The 27290-nt window shown below is 36.6% G+C and overlaps 2 protein-coding genes across 2 annotated transcripts; both read right to left on the reverse strand.

Moving 5' to 3' along the window:
• Nucleotides 1-32: 32 nt before the first annotated feature.
• Nucleotides 33-993, reverse strand: LOC131434818 (cytosolic Fe-S cluster assembly factor NUBP2 homolog). The gene is made up of 2 exons (XM_058601984.1): nt 774-993; nt 33-719 (listed from the first exon to the last, which is right to left on the reverse strand). Exons 1-2 carry the CDS (start codon nt 882-884, stop codon nt 54-56), a joined length of 777 nt encoding a protein of 258 aa, XP_058457967.1. The 5' UTR covers nt 885-993; the 3' UTR covers nt 33-53.
• A 9440-nt stretch (nt 994-10433) lies between these two features.
• LOC131436430 (zinc transporter foi) lies at nt 10434-26238 on the reverse strand. Its single transcript, XM_058605151.1, has 7 exons — nt 25929-26238; nt 24954-25861; nt 18333-18858; nt 11663-11992; nt 11440-11594; nt 10779-11379; nt 10434-10721 (listed from the first exon to the last, which is right to left on the reverse strand). Exons 2-7 carry the CDS (start codon nt 25128-25130, stop codon nt 10456-10458), a joined length of 2055 nt encoding a protein of 684 aa, XP_058461134.1. The 5' UTR covers nt 25131-25861; nt 25929-26238; the 3' UTR covers nt 10434-10455.
• Nucleotides 26239-27290: the final 1052 nt, after the last annotated feature.

Raw genomic sequence — 27290 nt, forward strand, 5'->3', positions numbered from 1 at the left:
CTATTCATGTCCATCGTAAGTAAGTGCGTATATCACAATAATTTTGAAGTATATTATTCTTCTGTTGTTATACTCTTAACAATGTTACCTAAAACCGAGGATGTGGTGCATTCTGGAAATTCTTTAACACATGCTTTACCAGAGCCGCCTAATTCACCAACACGAGGATCAATCGGCAATGTACCCAGGTGGGGGACTTTTGCTAATTCGGCCAACGATACTCCACCCCCTGAAGAAAAGATATTAGTGCATTCAGCACAATTGGGGCACACGAATCCGCTCATATTTTCCACAATTCCAATGATCCGGATACCCGTCTTCTTGCAGAAGGTAACTTCTTTCCGTACATCTTCAAGTGCCATTTCTTGTGGTGTCGTGACGATTATCGCTCCATCAGTATTGACTGTTTTTAAACATTCCATCACCGTAATGTGTTCATCGGAGGTTCCTGGTGGGGTATCAATTATAAGATAGTCTAACTCATCCCAAGCTACATCTTCCAAAAATTGCTTGATCATTGCTGTTTTCTTCGGTCCTCGCCAGATAACCGCATCGGTTCGGTTTTTCAACAAAAACCCGATCGACATAACGGCCAGCCTCTTATCTGCACGGGTATAAACGGGAACCCATCCTTCGTCACACTGATGAACGTCGTGGTTTTCTAGTCCTAACAGATAAGGCACACTAGGACCGCATAGATCAATATCTAGCAAACCGACCTGATGCAACAGGAGAACATCATGATTTGTAGTCTAATGATGGCATTACCTCACCTTGTATCCAAATTCTGTTAATGTTAGTGCAAATTGAGTGCTAACAGTTGATTTTCCAACACCACCTTTTCCTGATAAGACTAGGATTATGTGTTTTACCTTATCCAACATTTTCAGTTTTATTAAGTTTAATAGTTGTAAATTAATCAAGTTTAATATATTGTTCACTTCTCGGTGTAACAAGAGTTGTATACAAAAAACATCTGATAATGGTGAATACAACTTCTTTTGAGGGCTCCGGGCGTTACGAGTGGTGAATCGCATGTTATTTTACTGCAAAGATATCACATTACCAAGATATTCAGCTCTCACATTTTACGAACAAATAAGCTCTAAAGTTATTCGCAATGTGTGATGCATATCTGTTCTAAAATGACAGGCCGCCGCATAATTCAAAACTGTCAAAAATAAAACTCGAGCTTGAAGATTTAAATTCTATTCTATACTTGTATGTCAATTTTTTGGTGCTATGCCAACTCACTATGATGTTTCAAATCATAAACAACCAAACGAAATGAGTAATTCCGGAAACGAATTTTTAAAACTATTTATTTTTAGCCCAGGAGTGTTTTACGCGTGTTTCAGATATTGGAAAATTAGAACGGCAGCGCCAGTTTTAAATTTGACAGTAGAACCGACGACACGACCAGCCACTCCAAAGAAAAATCTGAATAAAAGGTGTTCGTGAGTGATTCACCTCCAGTTACCGCAAATTGGGCGTCCCCTTGTAATTCAATAAAACAAATTTCTCAGACAACACTGTTCTGGTTGCTACAAGTTAGTTGTCAAGGTGCTCTAGTAAAGTAAATAAACAAACAAATTGGACAAGTTATTCTGATTTCGAGTATCGCTCGATTATTTCTGCGTAAGTTTGAAAAAAAAACTATTACTTTTTATTCAAACGAGTTATAATTCTCTCATCTAGCAGGATGTCTTTTCATGAATAAAACCGAAACCTAATTGTAACATCATTTGGAAGCGTGTTCAGTCTATATGCTAACAGTTGATCCTACCATGATATATTTCTACTTTTCTTAGATAAAAAACTATTCAAGATATATGCAACAATTAGTTCACAAGTACCGAGTGCAAACATACGGGGGAATCAGCTTAGGCATGACTCGCGGCACTTGTTACGCGGCACGCTGCCAAACTATAAGTAAATAATAAATCGGACCAAAAATTTTCTATACGATTTTTCATTCATTGGGATTCCTAGGCATTCGGATTAAGAATCCGAATACTATATTTTGATAGTCCTACGACAAAAGAGCCTAACTGCATATAAAAGCCTCTCTTCATTATAAGAATTTGATCAGCAGGTCATTCTCTTAGTCGTATTTGGGAGGGAAGTCTTATATCAGCAATTACAGCTCAATTCTGAATTCTTTTAGATTATGTAAAACACACATAATATAAATTGTTAGGTATTATATAGATTAAATATTTCTGTTATACCTATACGAAATATTTTCATCTTATTCATATGCAAACGACGCTAAAACCGTGGTGAAATTAGGTGCTGCATCTTGGTTCGTTTTGTTCTATTTACATTTTTCATTTATACAAAATAAGTAACCATGGCTCTCGTAACTGTTATTCTACAAACAACAGTTTATAATCCTGGGTTGCCAGTTTCAAATATATTTTCAAAGACTTCAGTTTGACATTACGAGTTACTGAGGGGTAGTTAAATTTACGATACAGTTCTGAAAGCGAGTGGCAGGTCGTGTCGTCGGTAGAACCGACGACACGACCAGGCACTCCGAAGAAAAATTAGAATAAAAAGTGTTCGTGAGCGATTTACCGCCAGTTACCAAAAATATAGCGACCCCTTGTTAATCATTGAAAAAAATGTTTCCAGCAACACTTTTCTTGTTGCTATAAACTAGTCACCAAGGAACTTTTGCAACACAAATAAACAAATACAAAGTCTTCTTCAATCAGATTAATGAAGTTTTCGCAGGGCTTAGCACGCAATTTTTGGCAATATGATTAAATAGGTGAGTAAAAAACTCCGTTGTTTAATACTGGTCGACATTACATTATTGTAAAAAAGTAGAAATAATAAAAACCATATTTTTTCTTTGTATGTTTGCGTCAGTGCTCTATAGTCATACCACGAGTTACCAAGCGATCGAATAAACTGAAGCAAATAGCCTTTACCGTCAGATACGATTATCTGCTAGAAAGCACATGCAATAAATCGAACAGAATGCAGACTACGACCATGGCAAGACACCGTTTTTTCTGATACGTACAAATACTACATATCCACGATAACAGCTACTCAAGCCGGAGAAATTCACTATTCGAGAGCCCATTTTCAAGTATAAAACATCATAGACCCAAGACAATTCCTGCGTAACATACACATATTGGGGTTCGGACTGAAATTTTTCACAAAATCACATTAAAGTACAAACACCAAACACAACCCTGTGGCACAAAGAACCAGATACAATGGTCATTCGCTGAGATGAAATCTACCTTACAATTCTTTGTGATTTTTTAAGAAATTTTTATTTTATTAAATGACTAACAATAACAATTGAGAGTTTCTTATTGTCTACTGTCTTGTGTATTGATTACTAAGCCGTTGAACGTTTATGTTGAATAATATCCGGAGAGCTCAGTTTCGTAAAACTGATAAAAATCGTTTAAATTGTACCGCAATAATTCGAAATTTCATTGAAAAGAGTAAATTTTTTTAGTTTCACAATAATTATTAATTATATTCCTCAAATAATGATAAACAATTATAGGTTATATTAAATTTAGCAATTTGAAAAGGCTTCTTCCAATATTTATTTGCATTACTATGAAAAAACGTTTTTGATTTCGTATAAATACACGGGATCAATATTATGCTTCGCATTATCGTACATAGGAACCCGATCAGTTCGACTACTGGGCCGTAGTTGAGGATTTATTTCCCGAGCAAAGCTAGAATTCCAAGTTTAACAAATTTACTTTCCCGCACATGGATTTCTCCTGCTCTCCTCCGTGGACAAGATGAGACCTACTACTTCTTTCATGCCAAAGTGTATGATCTACAATATGAAAAAAATCCAGTTAAGGTCCGTAACAAAATGGTAATTCAAAGCTAATACCTACGAATGTGCCATTTTTGTTACATTTTGTGATAATTCTGGGCCCCGGTGATAATATTGAATATTTTCTACTGCTTCTGATTCACAAAAATCTTATCTCCTTCTGATTCTCAAAAATTACGTGTTGTTTTTCTTCTGAGATTTTTTAAAATATATTCCAATGAAACAACATACGTAACCATGGATAACTGTTATTTTAAATCAACAGTTTTCGACAATTGTTGCCAATTTCAATAAATTTTCAAGCAATTTCGTTTTGACATTACCAGTTACTGCGGGGTAGTTGAATTTGCGATACAGTTTTTATAGACGAGTGGCAGGTCGTGTCGTCGGTAGAACTGTTCGAATAAATTAAATCAAAACGGCTTGCTGGGGATACAGTTTAAGTTCTAATATACACACTAAGAATTAATTCCTTTGTTCGGTAATATTTTTGACGAGAAATTTCGGTAATCTATAGAAATGACCGATATTTCGGTACATCAGTTATATTTTACAATAATTATGCAATTATTTATCGGACGATCAGTTTGACGTAAATTTTCGTTTCAGAATTTTGTAAATAGATATACAATTCATACGGTAAATCTAAATAGCCGCCGAGTACGGTAAAAACCATACTGTCCGTATGGTAAAATTATCTTCCAATAACCGAACTTCTGTGAAAACTGATTGTCGTGAAACTAATGCCGTTTTTCATTGAAAAACACTGGTGGCGTGGATTGCTCCGATTTTGCACTTTCGAGCAGAAATGCAATATTTTGACGGTGTTTCATTGCCATTTCTGCTCGAAAGTGCAAAACCAGAGCAATTCACGCCACCAGTGTTTCTCAATGAAAAACGCCATAAGTATAAAACAGTTCAAAACGCCATAACTATAAATTTTCAGTAAGGGTCTTTCTATTAACCAAACAAAAAAATCTTAAATAGTACATCGAATGGATTGAGGTACAGGTGCTAAAGTTTTTAAAACATTAGAGCAAATTCAGCAGCTGCAAGATTCATATCGGTGGTCTATAATGTAAATGAAACTGAAACAAACGTATCCCCAGCAATCCGTTTTAGTTTTATTTATTCGACCAGTTCTACTGTCAAATTTAAAACTGGTATACATTGCCGTTCTATTTTTTCTATATTTGAAACACAGATAAAACGCTGCTGGGGCTGTTAGTTTTTTTGGTTATAATTTCTAGATTTAAATTTTAGAACTGACATAAATTATGCATCTAGAACTAGAACACTCCTGAATATGCCCTTAGAACCACTATAAACTTTGTGTTTACTTATAGGCAGAAAATAATAAATCACATTTTACTTGCTGCCTACAAAAATTGTTCGAGGGTAATTTCTGGTGAACTCGACAGATTGTGCAGTGTTTTGGACGGTGCTTATAATTACGGTCAGCCGGAACATTTGACCGACGACACGACCTGCCACTCGTCTATCGAAACTGTATCGCAAATTTAAGTACCCCTCAGTAACTGGTAATGTCAAAATGAAATCACCTGAAAAACTATTGAAACTGGCGACACAAGTTGACGAATTATTGATTTTGAATAACAATTATCGAAACCTTGGTTACCGCTTATTGAAGACTTGAGGAATGTAAACAAAACTAACTGCCTCGAGTGGAAAATCCTTATTTCGCGGCAAGTTACAAGTTCTGCAGCATCATTAGACGTCTGGACAGTGGATCGATTAGTTCAGCTGGGGCTCGAACATATGAAAAATCCAGCGCAATCAGGTTTCCGTATGTGACCAAGATCTTTTGTATGGAGTACCTCTGTTGCGAAACTTTTTATCAGCCCAATCATCGAAATTCATTATCGAAATATAAATGATCAAACTGAATCGATCCGGTATATTCGTACTATTCTACGAAATGCATGAAATTCGAGTGCAGCAAATCAAAGATACTTTAGACTTTGAGCTTTATTTTTTAATCCATTCCAGAATCGCACTTCATATACAGGTACAAATACACCGAATTCATATTTGCCCTTTTCTAATGACTTTTGAAAGTACAACTATTTCAATTGTTCCACAAATCTTTGTATATTTGCCACTTCTGAGTTTGTTCCAAATCGTTCAACCCTCGTTGCTGATCAGCGTACATGTTGTAAAACAATTCGCCGGCATATTTTAAACATTCGAGAAACTCCTCTACTTCTGTTCTGTTATTTGAAGACCTTCGCAAAGCGTGTGTAGAATTTGATGAACATGAAAGACACTTGAAAAGTGCGGGAATCAAGCTCCTCTGATCAAAATTATAAGTTCTTAAATGCACATTGTAAACCACCCGTAAAAACAAGTTTCCTTCAAATAATTTGATAATTTATTCTCAAGCAGAAAATAGTCAATAACTACGATTTCCCGTAAGGTATCTGGAACCTGTTGAAGTAGTCGAATGTCAAGAATATCGGATTTCTTTGTTTGTTTCGTGCAGACTGGCACGAAATTCCTAGCTTGATGACAATATATTAAGCTATGGTGATGTTTCGGAAACTCGATTGAATATTCCTGAAAAGAATGACCGGCATTATGAATGAGTTTGATAACACTAAATTACAGGTAGAGCTACTGGATAGCGATTATGATGATATAAGATGACGCATGTCTGTTATAGCACTACATCTAGTGTTAGATTTGGATATTGGGCACCCTGCTCCAGTCCCAGTTCGGCTAGTGCAAATCCAAAGAGTTGAACTTGTAGACGCCTAGCTCCTTCGGCTTTTACAAGTCACCAGTTACGTTGAACATCCCCAGAGGGACAAGTCCCCGGCCAATGGCTCGCGACACCTCATACAGCTACGTACATTCTCGATGTCTTCAGAATAATCTTGCTTTTTTAATAATTTGCCACTGATGGCACACAATTGAAAATAATAATACTGTTTCAAAACTTTCTCAAATGGTTTGTTTATTTATTATGGGGCTCCTTGGTAACTAGTTCGTAGCAACTTAAACAGTGTTGCTCAAGAAAATTATTTTTATCATTGTCAAGGGGTCGCTATTAGAGATGGTCGGGTATCGGGTATTTTACCCGAAACCCGACCCGTACCCGTACCCGACGGGTTTTTGGTCGGGTACGGGTAAAAATTTTTATTTTTAATCGGGTACGGGTCGGGTCCGGGTAAAAAATTTTACTGCTCACTCGGGTACGGGTCGGGTACGGGTAAAAAAATTTACTGCTTACACGGGTACGGGTCGGGTACGGGAAAATTTTTTTTCGGATCGTTTACCCGACCATTTATACTTCACATAAATATGTTTACACGTTAACGAGATTTTTTCATTGCAAAACAGTTCTTCCGAAAAATAATCAATTTGATTCAAGGGGTTTTGACATTCGCGTCTAGGACCAGACCTGTCAACTGGCATCTTTTTCCAGAAAAAAACATTTTTTTCTTCATTTAAAAAAAAGATCAATCATAGTTACGTGAAAAGTTATGTGAATATTTCCCGCCCTACTTTGTTTATAACATATTTAATAAGACACACTGCCTTAGCTCTATGATGTTGCGGTCGGAATCTACTTTTCACGTAGGTTTTAATGGACTGCCATTTTAATGCTTCAATGCACAATCCAGTAAAAATTATTTGATTCATATACTGCCCATACTCGCATATCAGTCTCATATCGATTTTCGCCAATTTTGAGTTAGCTTGAGGAATGGAGTCTTTCCTCAATATACTCTCAGAAATTGCAATGAAAGTTGAGGGTTTGTTCAGTAAAATATAAAAAAATATCAACTCAGTTCTGTGTCCCATATGCTAAAGTACCCGCATATCAGTCCCATTCAGTGCAAAAGTTCAATAATTTTATTTGTTGCAATATTGGAACAGCAAAGGTGTATTACCGATATTTCATGTAATAATACCAAGATTTAGCATTAGGGAGCAAAGCAAAGTCTTGGCATTACATTCCTCCGTGACTTCGCAGCCGATTCTTAGCGTACAGAATCATTGCATGGCTAGTACTATGAATCCTACTGACACTAAGAATCCTTCCAGGTCGGGGCTCGAACATACGACAGCTGGCTTGTAAGACCAGCGTCCTATGCATTGAACCGCCAACCCGGGACCAGCATTAGGGAGCACAATAAATAAAAAAAATCGGAAATAAACTTTTGATCGTCTTTTTCTCAACATGCCGATTTCCCATATGGGACTGATATGCAAGTATGGGCAGTATATAAAATGTAGTGTAGTACTTATATCACATTCAGATACCAGAAAACTGTTATTTTGAATATTGGTTGGAGATTTTCAAAATTTTCATAAAAATCATTAGGATTCTTATCATAAAAACATGAACATTTATTTCAGAAAATCTTCATAGAAGTTCTTCTTATTCTGCACTTCTGGGTGGTGTCACCTCACTTGAATTGACACCGATTGATGGCACAGCAAGTTGGGCTATATTGTTAGTTAATTTTCGTTTCTTTTCACTGGACTACAAGTGAAAATCTCGATGCGTGACAACGTGGAGTCGCAAAAGTAAGGGTGAAAATCTTTTCTCGCGAAATACTCAAATTTTCACCGTATTCACTCGTTGAGGGTTCCACCGGTTTAATGGCTGTAAAAACCACCAGCTTCCTATAACATCGTGGGTGTGGGTTTGTGAGGCTTACAAAACGGGCATAGTTGACAGATTAATTTAAATCAAAATCATAATTCATTTTGCTTTGTAGTAAAAAATTGTAACCAAGAAAATTTCCTACGCATGTTCAAACTACTTACACTTGAAGGACTTACTGTTCACCATGTTCAAAATTGAATTTTTCACACCGGGAATACACGTACATTGTTTGATTCTTTGGTCAATTCACGTAAACGAACTGATAACACATCATTTTAGGGGATGTTCGCATAACATCCATTTTCGTCACGTATAATATTCAATTTGACATTTGGAACTATTTTACGTGATTTTTCAAGTGATTCGAATGTGAATTTTTATTTGTGTGTCAAGATAATGAGCACGCTTACTTGTGGTTCTAAAGAATTGGATCAAAAGTCGCACTGGTTCGTAAAAACCATACCTACCCAAAATTGAATACAACGGGTATTACGACATTTTGGGTAAAAATGCTTCTCGAAAAATTTGAGTTGATATTACTCCCTTTTGATGACATTTGTAAATGAGTATAAAGTACCAAAGACATTGAAAATCCACATGGTCCGCCATCTAACATTTATTTTTGAAGTAGCGGTTATTTCGACATTGGTAACCTCAATGTCACTTCTGATTTGACAGAAACTTAGTTGTATCCTTCCGCTGAACGAAAATGGTATCGGTATTTCTACAGATATTTGACCTCTATACCGCAATACAGATATGTACTTCCAAAATAGCATGGATAGACAGGACAAAAGGTTGCTACGAGACCTTTTGTTTTGCTCACCAAAATGAACTTTGGTGATATTCCCGTGAACTTATGTTGACGAGATTCTGATACTGATATGGTACAGATAGATTTTTGCGCCGAATACACATTTTTGGAAAAATGACCTGGCAACGCAGGTCAGGACATTTGTGATGGAATTAAATGCAGAGACGCAGCTCGTTGATAATGCCCCGTTTACACTTCTGCTGGCTGCCAGCATGCTGTTGTCAGTGTACTGCCCTCTTAGGAAAAAAACGTTCAACGGTGGTCCTTCGTTGGTCTAATACTTTGGATCATTGGACCACAGTTGAACGTTTTTTCCTAAGAGGGCAGTACACTGACACCAGCATGCTGGCAGCCAGCAGAAGTGTTAACGGGGCATAAATGATACTTTCAGCAAGATCTGTCAAATCTGTAGGGAAATTTTAAACTAGTTTATATTTTTAACGATTTCTGATAGAAAAAGACGAGCAAATTCGTTTGAAAAATCGTAGCACAAGGGAAATATTTTTTTTGTACTCTGTCAAGGAGGTAATGTCAATCTTAATTCCTTGTACGAATATTGATTTTTTTAGAGTGGAACATTATAATTGAACCAATATCGTTTCGCATGTCCGTGAATAGCTAGTAAAATAAAAAATAAATGGTACCCAATTGTTAAACATTATGGTACTCAAAATGTTACACAGGATTCTATTTAAAACACGGTGCACACTAAATTCCTTGATACGACCTCCTGTACCAAAATAACTGGATGATATGCGCAAAAATTTTAATTTTAGGGCTGTGTTTCTTTCAAAAATGACCAGGTAACGAACTGCAATACGAACCGTTTCGGGCTATGCGTGTAGGAATTTCGAAATATCGCACCCAAAATATTGTACGAGACTGTGTTGTCGTCAAGTAACAAGTTTATAATAAAAAGCTGTTTTTGTTGTAAGTCCTGATATAAGTCTGACTTCGTTAGTAGTTGAAATATCAAAATTTCTAACAAGTATCAAATCGAGACATACTTCAGATCCGATATGTTAATCGGAAAGCGATTCATTAGTTGAAACGTACGATCTATACAGTAGTTTAAAATCTCTGATGGTTTGTTACCTGGTTTTCTTAATCAGATTTGATAATTTCTAGATTACAACTTAAAACACAAAAAGTAACAATAATATAATGAATAATTTATTCAAATAACATTCGCAAATGATCCTCATTCAGTGCTATCGATAGCATTATCAATCCGCCCATTAACATGCCACAAATTTGTGAGCATACTGCTCTTAATTTGCTAGATTTTGGCATCCCTTCCGAAGCTTCAACGTGGCTTCGATTCATCTCAGGTATCAAGTCTACTAGCGCGATGTACAGAAACGTGCCAGCCGTTCCTGCATAAATCCATCGCACCACTGATTCATGAAGTCCGGTTATCAAAAGACCGATGATCATACCTGAAATGTAACATTACATTAGATTTGTGAGTCAGATTAGGAAATATATTTATTTACCAAGAAAGCTTAATACGGAGGAAACAACATTAAGCAACAATGCTCGTCGGATACTGACTCCGGTCTGCAGCAGGAGCGCAAAATCTCCCAGCTCATGGGGTAATTCGTGACACAGAATAGCAAATGAAGTTGCCATTCCAGTGACAGGATCCGCAGCAAATGCTGCTCCGATTGCCAGACCATCAGTTACGTTATGTAAACCATCTCCTAGTATGACCATGAAAGCCACCGGACTCAAAGATTTGCTGGCAGTTTTTTGTTTCTCCAGCATTGTGTTCAATTCTTTCCGTTTGGAATCCTGCAGATCCATTTCGATATCGTCGGTAATGTTTGTATTCCGTCTTGTTTGCTGCGGCTCCGGCTCCACTACCGCAGTCACTCTTGAATGTGAGTGTCCGTGGTGGTGGTGGTGGTGATGACCATCATCCAGCGGGGATCTGAGAAGTGGCAACAACGTTTCCAAAGTGTACATAAACAGTGCACTTAGAAATGCACAGAAGCAAAGCCAAACGGGTTCGTCGCTATGATTGTGCCCACCTGTAGGACTCTCCTGTGCACCATCCTGATTGGTCGAGGCCACTAAGGCATGAGGCAATAAATGCTGAAAATATATGGGGTTGTTTTTCTTTGGCTGGATGTTTGGATTTGATACAAGTCTTACCATCAATGCATCTCCGCACAGTGTTCCTATAGCAAGAGCTACCAAAAAACGAAGAATTTCATCGTAGGCAACAGATTTAGCCAGAGGGACCATCGCGACACCAGTAAGACCACATACCGAAATTATTGTAACGCAGATCGTTGCATACAACCATGCTGAAATTGGGTTAATGGTGTTCAAATTTAATTCAATTACCATTGATACTTTCTAGACATGATTATACCATTAGCAAAAAGTTTTTTCTCCACGTGAGGTTGATCGTTCAATTGAAATTTCTGATTACACGCTCTTTGGTCGATTTGAGCTAACAGCGCGGGACACAGGTCCTTGAAAGTAGCCGGGGTGATCTTTATTCTGGCAGCAATTATTTCTTCTACATCCTGTTCCCAATCCTCTTGTTCATGATCATGTTCGTGAGGTAACGAACGACGATGGCGATTGTTCGGGTCTAGCTCGTAGTTAAAGTTGGCATGCAGAAAATCCTCGGTATTCGTTGGTTCCTCAAGGATCAAATGAACCATAGACATGGGCGAGAGGCAAGACTTTCGGTGATCTACAAAAAGTATTGTAAGTTCTTTGAATTCGTTTGGATAACGGTTTCGACTATTTCGAAATATGTATGTTTAGCGTTCGTATGCAGTGTTTAGCAATGATTTACAACTAGGTATAAAACTTAAAGCTGCACGGAACGACCGAAATTAGCTCTGCGCCTAATTCGTATTACTGTTTTTGAATTAGTTGATTCTAACAACAAAATTTCCAAAATAACTATAAAATTAGTTAAAATGTAGAATTTACTGTGCTGAAAAAAACTTATTTTTAGAGAATGTGTTTAGTTGGCGAATATTCTGGACACAAACCAGCAATATTTCAATCCAACACAAAATTCTCATTGACAACTAATTTCGTTATTAAAATCAGAAACTTTGATTCTATTTATCTATCACCGTCATTACTGAAGGACAGCAGTGTCAAAGCAAAACAATCCATTAAAAAGCTAAAAGGGACAGTCTTGTTGAAACTGCTCGCAAATTGTTTAGATGTTTTTCGCATGTGTTACGATATATCCCTATATAATTTTCTAAACCGATATGTAAAAATGACGTAAACTGTTAGTGGAAAGTGTATTTATTCAGAATTTGTGCGCACTTGAAGCGATTGTGCGTAATAATGTTTTTACGCGGAGCAGTGATGTGAATTTCGAATGTTTCACTTTAATTGTGATGAAGTTTTTTTGTATCTTCAAACCTTCCGAGCTGCGCCGTCCGGTGTACTATTTGTATTCGGTTTTTGTTTTCCGAGTGCTCAAAGTTTTCAGTGAGAATGAAGAAACAGTGATTTAGAAGGAAAAAAATTCAAAAAGATGTTTACGTTTCGTTTATGTCTTTTTCTCCAACACAACATCGTATTTATACCTGCCAATATAGAAAAGACAACCGCGTCTGAATTTTTTTCGGCAGTAGTGTGCCATCTAGTGGCTAGTAGTCATTAAGGTGTTACCGTTTCGGTGACAGGGCGCCATATAGCTGCAGATTGCAGAAGCCAATTCAACCATTCATATTGGTTGAAAACAACATTATATTTCTTTAATTCAACTAAAAAATTAGTTGACTGGATATGAAGTGTGCCTTAGCTAAGAAATGACAGTACGTTTAATTTGTGAATTCAACTAAAAAAAATAGTCATTTCAACAAATATTTTATTATTATTAAGGGAATGAGAATAAAAAATCTAAATCAGCAAAAGTAAGATTTTTTTATTTGTCTCAAAAAATAACTAACTAAAATCAGCAAATCAACTAAATTTTTCGCGAAAATGCTGATTTCGGTCGTTCCGTGTGGGAGCAGTCGGATAAAACAATGTAGCGTGCATTATTCTGTTATAAAAATATGAGGAAACAACATCAGCGCTCGAGAATGAACTCGTGCACGTTTAAAATGACTTCGAGGTGTCTGATAATAGTTTTAATGTCAAATATTGACCAAGCAACACCTAGGCGCTAGTGTTGACGACTTTAATGATTTATAGACTCTTGATAATCAGATTACATCTACTGAAACAGCTTGAACCATCTGTGTTGCTTTTAATATTTTTATTTATAGTATTCGTATTTGAATTTAAATAACGAATAGATGATGATCAAATACAAGTTTAAAATATGTCGTTGCCATACACTGGTTATGAGCAAGGAGTCCAGTAAGCTCATCCTCATCTTTGCCATTCAATCATTTTATTCATTTGTTGTGTTTCTGTTTGTTTTATTTTATTAGCGATTTTAACCGTTTATGGTCATTCGCCGCACTTCGGACGTTACTGTTTTTGTGTAGTCAAACAAATTATTGAATTATATTAGATGTATCTCTCTATATAATATTTCGCTAGGATCCCATTCCGGTGTTGTACCAAAAATAAAGTCCACCGGTCGTCAAAAGGTGAGATAACTAAGTCCTCATTAGTTCCTAGCCCATGCCTCCCCGTGAGTCTATGATGACATTTGGTCAATAGAGCGGCGTCGACTGGGTGCTATCGCCTTATGTGTTAGTAACAGAATGAGAGGGCGCGAAATGGCTTATAAATTAAAGCCTGTTCTACATGATGTGTCGCAACATATCATTTGTTTTTTTTATTATATAATTTATTATACATCACATTGTATCATATTATGTTATGCTGTATTATATTTATTTATGTTATATTTTATATAATTTTATATTGTTATTAATATTATTATTATTGTATAATATTATTAGCATATATTTTTATATACTATTATGCTTAATTATATCGCCAACGGGGAGGGTTGAAAATGTATCAGGCTATCTTACAAATGAATGACTGAAGGAAGGAGTGAATTGTTAACTCGATTTACATGGGAGAAGCTTTGTTTTTTCCCCTGAAGGTCTGAACTGAATAAAACGCATCCTTCTAACAAACAAACCATCAGGCTGATTTAAGCTGGTACAGCGAAACTCTTAAATGGTCAGATGTCTTTGCTGGAAAGCACCGGATCCTCAAAACTCATTTTGGCCTTCTTAACAGCAGAGGGCCATTCGACGGTGGATTCACGGTGGATATGTTTCGCGCGGGCCCAATTTATCAAAGTTTGCATCCGACTACAGGAATCTGTTCTCTCCGCGTTATTGCAGCGAGGCCGGACACGTCAGTCGGCCTGAGACAGATCTAAACATCATTCTTCAATATTTAAAACATCGTTCTCCAACATTCACGTAGCGAAAGTTCGCACGGGCTTACTAGTTTATGTAAGGGAGAGTGTTCGGTTACCGGCACCTTTTTCTTTTAAGCTTATATCTTCTGACTAAGTGCACATTATGCAGACATCTATACATCAATGGAAAGCTAAAGTCCCTAGTTAACAACTGAATAAGAAAATAAGTTGATTCAATCGATTGAAAAAACTATATTATCAATTTAGTCCTTGAATTGGACGATTTGTTTGAAGTCGTCATGACTAACAGAACCAGAGAACCAATGTTTTTACTTATATGACGAATGTATTGAAGCAGTCAAGTTGTCCACGTGTTGCGTATTTCCCGAGATGCCAGGTAAGTGGCTGTCCATAAAAGACGTCACGCCGCAAGAGGGAGGGGGGTGTTTCATAAAACGTGAGCTTTTGTGACAGGGGGAAGGGGGGGGGGGGGAGGATTTTGGAATGTGACGTCCAATATTTTCAATGAGCGCATTTTTGAAATACCTAATTATATTACTGCTTTGCCCTATTTCCTGAAAAAATCTACACAATAAACGTTTACATTCTATAGGAAAACGTGTATTTGTTGATGTAAAAGCTGCTTCTTGTAAATTCGGAAATGAATGATGCAGGAAATCATTTCTGTTGTGATCAGCAAAAGTGCACGGAGGAGCGAGTAAATTAGCGAAATTAATAAATTTTTCCTAATTTGCGTAAAAAGAAAAAAATGCCTTCAAACGGTTTAACTTAAGTTATGCACTGACAATTTTTTCAGTAATTTGATTTTCTAGCATTGATAATAGTATATCATAAGAATTTCTCTTATCTGATTCTGATGCAGTTTATTCAATTGTACTCCATTTGGAAAAGGACGGGAGTTCAACGATTTCAGACGTAGATCATGTCATGTCTTATCTTGATCATATGTGATTTTCCTCTTACATAAATCTAGAATCATTCTAGCTCAAAATCACTACCCATTGTGTGACGGAAGATCAGTACCGATATTGATCAATGTGATTTAAAATTCACTGATCAACTGATCAAGAAAAGATTCTCCGGCAGTGATCTCGTTTTGATGAGGTTTTGGTCTTTATTTTCTCAGCCCTGTATGCTACACTAAGGAAATATTATTCTTTACCTAAAACAATAATATATTTGTGTACCCCTAGGAGGAATAAAACAGATGATTTGAATGTTTCATCAATTCCAACCAAATGCTTTTATTAATTTATATAATTGATATTAATAAAATAATTCCGATGATTTTGCAGTTTTAGGAATATTTTTTAATCTAATGACTCGATTTTTCCCTCATATTTGTATGGTTTGTCATACATATTGAGAATGTATTGAGATGATTTTTTTTTATTTTGAATTCGTGACATGTGACATAGGAGGGGGGGGGGGGGGGGGGGTGGGGTGTCTTTGCTTCTCTGACAATTTGTGACAAAGGGGGGATGGGGAGTCAAAAATCGTCAAAAAAGCGTGACGTCTTTTATGGACAGCCCCAATACAATAAGTTGAGCCAGCAAAAACGAAAAAGCGATCGCGCCAATGTCTGCAAACAATCGAAGTTTCAAAAGTCTGTCTGTTTAGACGGAAAAAGGTTTACATGTTAACTAAGAAATTTGATAATTCACAGACAAATTTGCAGACTTGGCATCTCTGCATATCACTGACAATTTTTCGCGATTTGTCGAAAAAAATGGGGTGCCGGTAACCGAAATCGGTAGACATTTTGAAAATTACAAAAAAAGAAAAAACTTTGGTTGGGAAAATTTTGATAGTATCCGGTATTAAATCACGAAATAGATCGATTTCACCTCATAAATATTCAATCCATTCACCTTTTCGATTGATGCTTTTCAATTTATGATACCATAAAAAAGTCATAAAAACTTTGATGTTGTTTTTCACGCAATTAAAATTTGTTTTAAGCGCAGCAAAAAGTACAATCGTCTGTTTGCTTTGGTATTCGGCACAAAAAGAACGTGCTGCTATTACACACACACATGACATTTGTCGGAATGACGCTATCTGCTTTCTGTCAAAAGTTACGGTGGGGTGCCGGCAACCGAACATCTTCCCGTAATTAATGATATTTCACTAATAGTACTGTTGTTGTACCGTTTAATTCCACTATGTCACGTCATTACACTCTCACAAAGTCACTATTTTCACGAAAGTGTATCAAACGTTATAATACAGATACGCAATTCGGAATGTTATTTACATCCTTCTTCAGTGTATCGGTTTTATAAGTTTAAGGATGTAAATAACATTCTGAAATACGTATCTGTATTATAACGTTTGATACACTTTCGTGACAATAGTGACTGTGAAAATAGTGACTTTGTGAAAGTGTAATGACGTGACATAGTGGAATTAAACGGTGCAACACCAGTACTATTAGTGAGAATATTCTACTAACAGCTCAAACAGAAATTTAGTACTGATATTTGTTTAATAGTAAAATCACTTGATTTATGGAAGCGATTTTGTAACCAGCGAAAGTCTGTGCCAATCCTCCGTTTTTAATAAGTATGTTATACATATTGTTTTTAATATCTAATTTCTTTTGCAGAAATTGATTCTTCTTCTAAGTTATCGTTTTATGTTCATGGGAGTAATTTGATGTGGGGCAGAATACCTTGGAAGCTGCTTTCAAAACTTATGTAAAAGACGAATTTCGCGTCAAATCGGAGTTGACAGCACCATCTCAGATTTAAATGAAACTTTCTGGACATGTAGACTTTGTCACAAAAATCGCTCTGCAAATTTTGCTTTCCCAGAATTGATCTAGACTGTATTCGAAAAGGATAGACATCCTGAAAATGACAAATCCTTCAAAAAACTGTCGCACCAGTATCAGATTTTCACAAAATAAGTAAAATTTTTGATTGAAAATATTGAACAAAAATCGATTTGGAAAATCTCAAGTCGATTTAAAAATAAAAATCTTTCATTTGAGCCTAAGTTTGAGACAGTTGATCAAATCATCTCTGAGAGTAAGTTTCGTTTTAGAGTGTTTGACTACTATTTCCGGTACTTCCGGAAGTAACAAATATGGCCTACAAATTAAATCAGTTATGAGCCAAATCTAGTGGAATTTTACCCTTTTTTGCATCGTTTCTATATAAGACGGATTGCACACTTTACCCTATAAAAGCACGCTGAAATTCAATAGCAATCCGAAATTTATTTTCAATGGAAATACAATCGCTACGCAGAAACATTGAAATGATGTGCCATTTACCAGATGAATATTGCGTGGAATAAAATATCAACAAACCACCGGTTTTCAGCATATCAATAGAAATTCTATGCCATACAGAGCAAAGACCTATAGAACGTACCGGTAAAGCTTTTGTTTCAATCGTGACGTTTGCTGAGGTGTGTAGTCAAATGCATTCAATTCACGTGCGATGTGCGCAGATTGCTTGGTAATGCGGGAGACCGAAAGATCAATCTACTTTGGACAATATGTCCATATTTCTGTGTTGGCGATAAGCAGAACGTTACTTAATGTTCTTATTTAATTAGTTGGCTCAAATTGTAAATCAACAGCTCAATTAAGTGCACGGTACCACATTAAAAGTATATGAATACTGTACGAGGGATTGTCACATCTTCAGTCCTAATTCCGACACTAAACCAATGAACGCCGTGCGCAATATCTTACCGTCTCGACGTGGATGACGATGCTGAGGATCGTGAATCTCTTTAAAGATAATTTCCTGCCATACTTCATTGTGCCACTTGCTACTAGCGTTATCATCACTTTCGTCACTGCTGAAATGTATGGTTTTGTTTTGCTGCCGGTCAGTATTGACATCCGCCGGTCGCACTTCGTTCAAGTTACTAATTTGGTACGAATTGTTGATGATTGTATCTTGGCGCGAATTGGTAGAGTTTTGTCCGGAGTCTTCGTGGCTGCTATGCTGCGTAGGTTCGGTGATTGTACTGATAGGAGTATGCCTATTGATGATTACCGTTTCATACCTGGGTCGATTAGGTTCACTCTCTTCGTTATCGGCAATGTTGGGGAATGAAACGGTTACTTTATCACTGGTATCACCGACAGTATTACTGAAGGAATCCACCACCTTTTCGGTCTTGAAACCATCCGGTCGGTGTTCATCAAGCGTATGCGTCGGGATAAAGTCCAAACCACCCAAACCGAGACTGTGCATCAAATGCTCCAGGCCCTAATGAAGAATAAACGAGAAATAAACTATTATTCAAATTATCTGTAGCAATCATGTGTTATTTCAATAGTGTGGTGCGAGCAAAACAAATCAAGCCTGACGACGAAATGTTGACACTTGATTGTTTCGTTGTCTGATGTTACGGAACGATACGAGATCTTGGAGAAGATTAAAGTATTTGTTTATCAGTCAACTATCTCTGGTTGAAGTGGTTTGAAGATTTTCTAAGGAATTGGTTATAAATTACATAGACCGAAACTTGTTATATATGATATTTTCATTTCACAAAGATATTCTCTACCAGTAGGCGCATAACCTTCTCAAAATTTGAAGCGGTTTTAGATTTTTCACTTGTAAGACCAGTGATCTATGCATTGAACCACCAATCCGGAAATGCATGCGACTCGATGACATTGGATCAATTCATCTAGGTAAATTTGGTTGCCGATCTGGAATTGTCTGCCAAAGTCATACAGACTCGTGGTGATACATTTTTCTTCACTGCTGATTCATAGCGTACTGAACAATTGCATGGCTAATGCAATCTTATCCCATCGACAATAAGAGCTCAAACTCTTCCTGGTTGGCTTGTAAAGATCGGTGTATTATCCGTTTGACCGCCACCCAGAGTGTTATGGCTCGCCCTCGTTCTCATCAGTAATAGAGGACTTTTTTGCATTGTTTTTTTTTTAAGATACGCGCTAGTTTTAACAAGTTTTGCCATTCTCATATGCACGGCCGAATGCAGAAGTCGGATAAATGCAATTTGGTACAAGCATGAAGTTTTTTTTATGCAAAAATCGGAGAAAAACACTGAGTGCAAAAACCGGACATGAATCTTTGCAATGCAAACATAATTTAAAAACATCAACGATTTGTTTTAGTCTTGTTTAGACGCAGAGCCGTCTTGAGTTAGTTCTTAGTTTGATCGGTATCTAACGGGGAAAACAGATTCAAAAAATGACTATGTAATTAATGTTACCGTATAAACGGGACTCGACCCCGTAGCTAGCTCCTAACCAAGGAAATTGTTTGGCCAATTGAACTACCCTGCATATGAAGAAACATGAAGAGAAGGCCTTGTTAACTAGAAGAACCAAGCATGTTTCGCTTTACTTGGGCACCATGGCATTCAATCATAGTCCTGTATCTATGGAAACACAGTCAACAGAAAACAAACACAAACCGCGTCACAAGTCTGTTCTGCTTTGCTGCCAGCCACTAATTTGAGATTTTGGTTTCGTCTCTTCTGCTGTCTATAGGTATAAATTTAATTTAAAACATCTTTTTTTAAAGATTCGGATTTGGCTGCGTTTCACAGCAACAGTTGACAGGAACAAAATTGAATTTAAGAACCGTATACATACAAACATTTGTATCGGATGAACCAGCAAAGTTGTTGTCCGGTTTTTGTATTCAAAGTTTTGCCTTTCTCTATTTGATACTATTTGACCATTGATCAAGTTCGAAGATCAAAAGGCTGCACTCCGGTTTCGGAGATAATGGTGTGAGTGACGTAAGCGACAAAATGTGTTGTTTTCACCGCTCGATTTTCTCAGACATGCACACTTAAAAAAACACTGTGATTTTACATCTTATTAGATGCACATAAAGGGAGCGTCGCAGTTCATGCAAATTAACGTCGAAGAACATTTAATATTGTGTCTAAGACTCTACGACATGAAATTCATTGAAATAAAAAAAAAAAAAGAATACTGTTAGCAACCGTCGCGACTTGCACCGAGAATCATTGGATCGCAAAGTACGTCTGTTAATCGACTGAGCCACAGGAGCATGCATCTGCTTGGCTGGTAGAAGGTGCATTTAAATTTATACAGTCGCACCAGCTAGCAGAACGCAATTCAAGCTCATCTAACTTAATGTTAGATTACAAATAAAATCTTCAGTCATTTGACAAATTAGGTCTTTATGAATTACATCGTATGTGGGATTAAGTCACCTGTAAAATTCAAATTTTTTTGGAGTGTGGCTGCGTCTACTTCTACAAGCCTAGGCTCGTTTGAACGCTATTTTTGAATTGTGGATCAAGTTCGTAGATCAAATGTCACTTCTGGTTCCGGACATATAATGATATAAGTGACGTAAACGTTATATGCAACGTAACCGACAAATCCTAGTGTTTTTCAATGCAACAAAATTTCACGAAGCATATATAGGATAAACAATCTGTGGAAATCGACTTTTGTACAAAGACTTGGTTGGATGTACGAGTTTCATATACCATTCGACTAAGTTCCTCAAGATTGCAAAATGTTATGTATGTGGAACGCAAATATGCACTCAATTTGTTCGTAAATGGCCGAACCAATTTTATAAATTTTTTGATTGTCATCCCGGTTACAGGATGACATGTGTAGAATATGAGGAAAATATGCAGAGAAGCACATAATTTTCTGAGAGATGGCTACATCGATTTATTTAAACTTAGATTCAAATGAAAGTACTAAAGAGCCCATAGAAAGTTCCTGAAGTAGTAGAAATTACAGTTAAGTTTATAGAACCTATTAGTTGATGATCAAATCACCTTATTTAAATTAGGGTAAATTCGAATGAGACGCCATGCCGGTATAGGTGTAGCCCACTCGGGGTCAAATGAAAGTTCTTACAATCTTGTATTGAATTTTATCTGGATATGACATCCTATTTATAAATTTCAGCCTGATATGTAGACAAAATGTTTATTTCAACAACGTTGCTATACATGACGTTGGAAAATTGAGCCAAGTAGTTTTGACAAGCCGTATAATTCTTTAGTTGAGCAGGTCTGGTTAGTTGATAGCCAAAAACATTAATTCTTGGTATACCGGATCTCAGTTCCTCGTTCCGAACCTACCGAAAATAGTGGTGAGAAACTCAAAAACGAAAATCAATGCAATTTGTCAGAGACGGCCAGACCAAACTAAGAATTAAATGAAATGTATTTGTTGTTATATTTTGTTCAGGTATGGCTTCCGGTTCCGGAATTACAGGGCGTAATGTGTTTGAAAATAAAGCCCGTTGTTTACAGCGACGATGCATAAAAGAAAACGTTTTTTTTTCTAAATTTTGCTCAGAATTTTTCAATTTGTAGGCAAAATCAGTTACTGACCAAACGAGCCATCTTCGAGTATGCCGGCTTATACCGATTATAGTGTTAAACTTAACAAATAAATTCATCGAGTTCGTGCTCGCATCTCATCAGACGCAGTCGACAATTGCTTACGGTCGAGACGATAGAAACAAAGACAATACAGTGTAGCGAACAATAGAGTGTACGAAATGGGCAAATACGATTTAACAAAGCCTGAAAGTTGGCCTACAAGGCCAAATTCAATTTGTATTGATTTCAAGCGCTGCAAAGTTAGACCAGCAGCAACCGAAATTGAAATCTTGCTTAAGGAACGAATGCATCTAAACGTTAATGATGTAAGTGAGATTCAATTCAACAAGGCGTCTAACTGTGTGTACATAATGTTCAAACGTGAAAAAGATGCAATTGCATTTGCTTCGGTTAATAACGGGATGCACAGTATTGATAATGACAATGTTAAATATAAAATCCCAGTGTACATGGTGGACAATGCCATAGAAGTACGCGTGCATGACCTACCCCCGCAGACCAGCGATGGGTATGTTCGGAAGAGTATGTCGCAGTACGGTGAAGTTCTTTCCATCGAAAGGGAAGTATGGCGGAATTTTTTTCCGGGTATCCGGAATGGCGTGCGAGTGGTACGTATGCAACTACGTAAATCAATTCCATCTTACATCATTTGTGATCAAGACGGGATACATCCGTGTAAAACGCTGATTACGTATGAAAATCAACTGGTTACATGTCAGTTTTGTGAACAACCTGCACACTACGGCAAACCTTGCACTGAAACTGTAAAAAGAACATCTTCAAACAAAAATAAGGACGACCGCCCAACAACGGAAACTAGTGAGCGCAGTACTCCTGTTGTACCATCAAACCCACCAGCAACTGCAATTAATGCACAACAAGGCGCGTCTACAGCAACTAACAACCAACCCAAGAATGCGAATTACAAGGAAAACGAAGAAAAAACGGAAACCAACAACGATACCACCGATGCGGCAATGGAGGACGAGACGAGCCACGAACAAAGTGCCCCTCAATCATCGCAAGATAAAAATGGAAGCTCCTCTCCCCCTAGAAAAAGGGTGACAACGAGATCCAACGGTAAAAAAATTATTTTATCTAATAAAAACATGGCTCATTCGGCCACGTAAAGCTTGTACGCAAATCGGCCTGAATAAAAAAATTTTATAAAAAAAAAAAAAATAAATTCATTTTCCCAGAAATGGCTGAACCAATTTAGAAAAACTTAAGCTCAAAAGGAAAGTCCTATGGTTTCATTATCTAATATTATATACATATATGATACGATTCCTGAATTATAATGGGACGTGTGATAAAAGTTTCAAACACTCGAAATTGAGTAAAAATATGTCTCAATCTACCTAGATACCGATTCTATCTATTCGAATACCTGCTACCGTTTCTTAAAAGAAAGAGAAGTTCTAGTTCATTTTTTGTTCCTAAAATGTCGCAATAAACAAGAATTTATTTACCTAATTACTACTATATACGTAACAATAAATCGGAGAGACTAGAAAAACTGCACGGAAAGAACGAAATCAGCATTTTGGCGAAAAAAATAGTTGATTTTCTGATTTTAGTTAGTAATTTTTTGAGACAACTAAAAAATCTTACTTTGCTAATTTAGATTTTTGAATTCTCATTCCCTTAACAAGAATAAAATATTTGTTGAAATGGCTTTTTTTTAGTTGAATAAAACGTTGTTTTCAACCAACATAAATGATTGAATTGGCTTCTGCAATTTGCAGCTATATGGCGCACTGTCACCGAAAAAACGTTAACACCGTAATGACTACTAGCATAAATCAAATAAGCATAGATTTCCCTCTGTACGGTGACACTAACAGCATCTCTAGTGAGAAACGGGTGTACTTTTTTCCATTAGCTACTGTGCAGGCAACTTTATGCATGCATTTTAGGAGCATTTACGCACCCATTCTCCACCAGACGGCGCTTTTGGTGTCACGAGTTGCTCAACTACAGTACTATTATACTGGGGAATCTAGGTTTATTTTATTTATGCTACTAGCTACTAGATGGTACACTAGTACCGAAAAAAATTTCACTCGCGGTTGTCTTTTTTATATTGGCAGGTATAAATACGATGTTGTATTGGTGTATGCTGTCTTTCAGTAATGATGGTGATAGATAAATAAAAACAAATTTTCTGATTTTAATAACAAAATTTGTTGTCAATGAGAATTTCGTTTTGGATTGAAATATTACTGGTTTTTGTCCAGGGTATTCGCCAACTAAACACATTATCTAAAAATTAAAAGTTTTTTCCAGCAAAGTAAATTTCTTAATTTTAACTAATTTCATAGTTATTTTGGAAATTTTGTTGTTAAAATCAACTAATTCAAAAACAGTAAACCGAATTAGGCGCAGAGCTAATTTCGGTCGTTCCGTGTGTAAGTTCACAGATACGTATTTCGACCACATCTCATGGCCTTCCCAAAAAACATTAAAGTTTAAAATCCTGCATATAGACAACAGGACGAAGCCAATATCAATTCCTCCAAAATGATTTATTTGTGTTTACCCTTATAAACCTGATGAAATGTAAAACGCCAAAACTAGGTTTTCAAAGTAATTACGATATTATTGATTATTTCTATATAAATTAAATGATTATATGACGTAAATTCAATTTTAAGAAGACGATTCATTCAAGATTAATGAACTAAAATTAATGTACCCTACTTATAAATAGGACAAATTACCCATTTCATTACAATACTGCTTTTGTTCAAATCTATACTGAACTTAAAATATCAACAAAATCTTGGCTTATCTGATTTCCTTTTTTCTATGCTATAAACAACAAGAGCAACAGGAAGTTCAGATGTAAAAACAGTTGATAATACCAACTCAAAGGTGGAATCTTTGACGATTGGTGCCAAAAGATGCAAAAAAAAAAGCTTTGGGCAAATGAAACATCGCATATGGATAAATTTATATACAAACAACTCACCTCGAACGAGATCACTCCCTTGCTGCCATATTTATTGAATAGATATTTGAGGAACTTGTTTTCACCGGTGGATGAAGTTTGCTGAACACCATTGGCGTCGGTGACCGTGATCGGAAAACTGCCAAATACTAGCAATGCACCAAAAATGACAAATCCAACCCGTAGACCACGATTCATGGTGACAGCAGCTTGTTTTTCACTTTATTACTTATTTACTGATTCAAACCTCAGCAATTGAGCTTCTTGTACAGCAAATTGAATGCTTTTATGGAACGATACTGACACTTTCATGGATTGTTATTTGCTCTAATAATTTACACGTGCATCTTTTGTGTAAAGTGATGCTATACATTTATTGAATACTTGAAGATTGATGTGATAGCGAAACATTAAAATATCACCGTAGGGAGATAAGACCTATTATCTCTTTCTCAGGATTGTCGCACTATAAAAGCATTGTGCATCATACGATCACTGTCCTACACTTGGTCCATATTGTTTCTGTAAGCATAGTCGCATCAACGACAAAAAAAATCGTTAGTGGAATGACATTCATCCACTAAAAAGTACTTTTCCAGGTCAATTGAAGTGTAACGAGTGGACTCGACAAAAGTTAAATAAAGCAAACAAAAATAGAAAATACTTGTTAACCAAAGCAACTACACTACTAGAATAGACGCTACACAGTTTAAAATAGTCTTCTGGTTTTCAATCGAAAGATCGCGCAGGTGCTGTCCTCGACGCAGGCGAATGTGGAGCACACGCGTTAGTTCGGTATTCCTGGTCCTACCACCGCGCCTTCTCGATCGTTACTGAATACTGCTGGAGTCAAGCGTGTCGTTGATATCCAACCTGAGGAGTACCTAATCGAAGTCTCTCCATTGTTGTGCTGACCGTTTCTGTGAACACTGTGAGAATATAACGGACGGGCAGGGTTATACAAAGTTTAGTGCCATATTCCATACTCATACTTACAAGCTCTGGGATGAAGAACCGGTATCGCGGCTGGATCTGGTGAAATTAGCTAAGAGATTCGTGATCGTGTTAACCCTTTCCGGACTGTTGTTGAAGAATATCTTTTCACGATTACTTAGTTTTAGTGTTGTAATTATTAACAATTGTAAATGGAGCGCCGTGAGTGATTTTATGTTTGAACATTCATGCTTCGTGTCTAGTTCTTGATCTGATCTTTAGTGAATGCACAGGTGTGCTGTTATTACAACTTGGTCCAAACCAAACATTGAATTAAAATTACGCGCGCCTTAAACACGTCCTGATAGGGTTCGCTTTGAATCACAACAGACAACAGACGAGAGAGTAACAAGTAAGATTAGCCTGTCATCATGATATGATTTGTTTGTGTGTATGTTGGAAGAGCGATAAGCGATTTCGAGGCATGATCTCGTCACTGAAAGATGGCACTTCCGCAGTGCGGATATTGATGAAAGTAAAATTCGACCTCGTAGCGATACTGTACAGTGCCCTTTCGCTAGGTGAAATACCATTTCATTTGGTTCATCAATTTATGGTTTTGACATTTGTGTTATGTTATTAAAGAAACTCATAGTCCATTTCCAACAGCTGTTATGAATTCGTCAAACCCGGTAATATTTTTGTCATTGTTGAATACATTGTAGGGTAAAGTGTTATAATATGGCTCTCTTGAGAAGATATTGAGATATTTATGTATTACTAAATTTTCTTCGAGAATGTGGGTACTTTATTGCAATTACGACAGAGAAACATAATCGTATAAATAAAACTATGTCCTATAACAATGATGCATTATGTCCCTTGAACGGTCATTTTATCTGCATCAGAAATTATGGGAGTCTTAGGCAGGCGCTGAATACTATTTTTCCCTATATATTAAATGAATCTAAAACACATTTTCCTTGTGAATATTAAAGCCATAAAATATTCGAACTATCTTTACTTGGTCCTTGGTCAAATTTCGATCGAAACGGTCTTCTACGCTCAAAAAAGAATTGTAAAACAATTGCTTACTGATTGACTACATTGAAAATTCATTTTAGAATTGTCAATTAGAGCAATTGCGTTTGAATTCGAAGCACTGTTGCTGGGCTGCTAAAAGTACCTATATAGGCAAATTAGTACTAGATGATAATTTTGCAAATTTTTGTTAAATTTGTTACACACATTGAAATTTCAATTTGGATGTCTGTTCTCTCTGTTCAAAGGTCGTCTCTGTTTTTTATTTGACATAAATTTTACATAAACATTCATCGTGATAAAAAAAATTTGAGTCAGCAAGCCATTTCAAAACGTCTCAAGGCCCTGATCATGATTCAGAAAGAAGGAAACTGGGTGCCGTAC

Source organism: Malaya genurostris, chromosome 3 (assembly GCF_030247185.1).
Source record: "Malaya genurostris strain Urasoe2022 chromosome 3, Malgen_1.1, whole genome shotgun sequence".
NCBI classification, from domain to species: Eukaryota; Metazoa; Arthropoda; class Insecta; order Diptera; family Culicidae; genus Malaya; species Malaya genurostris.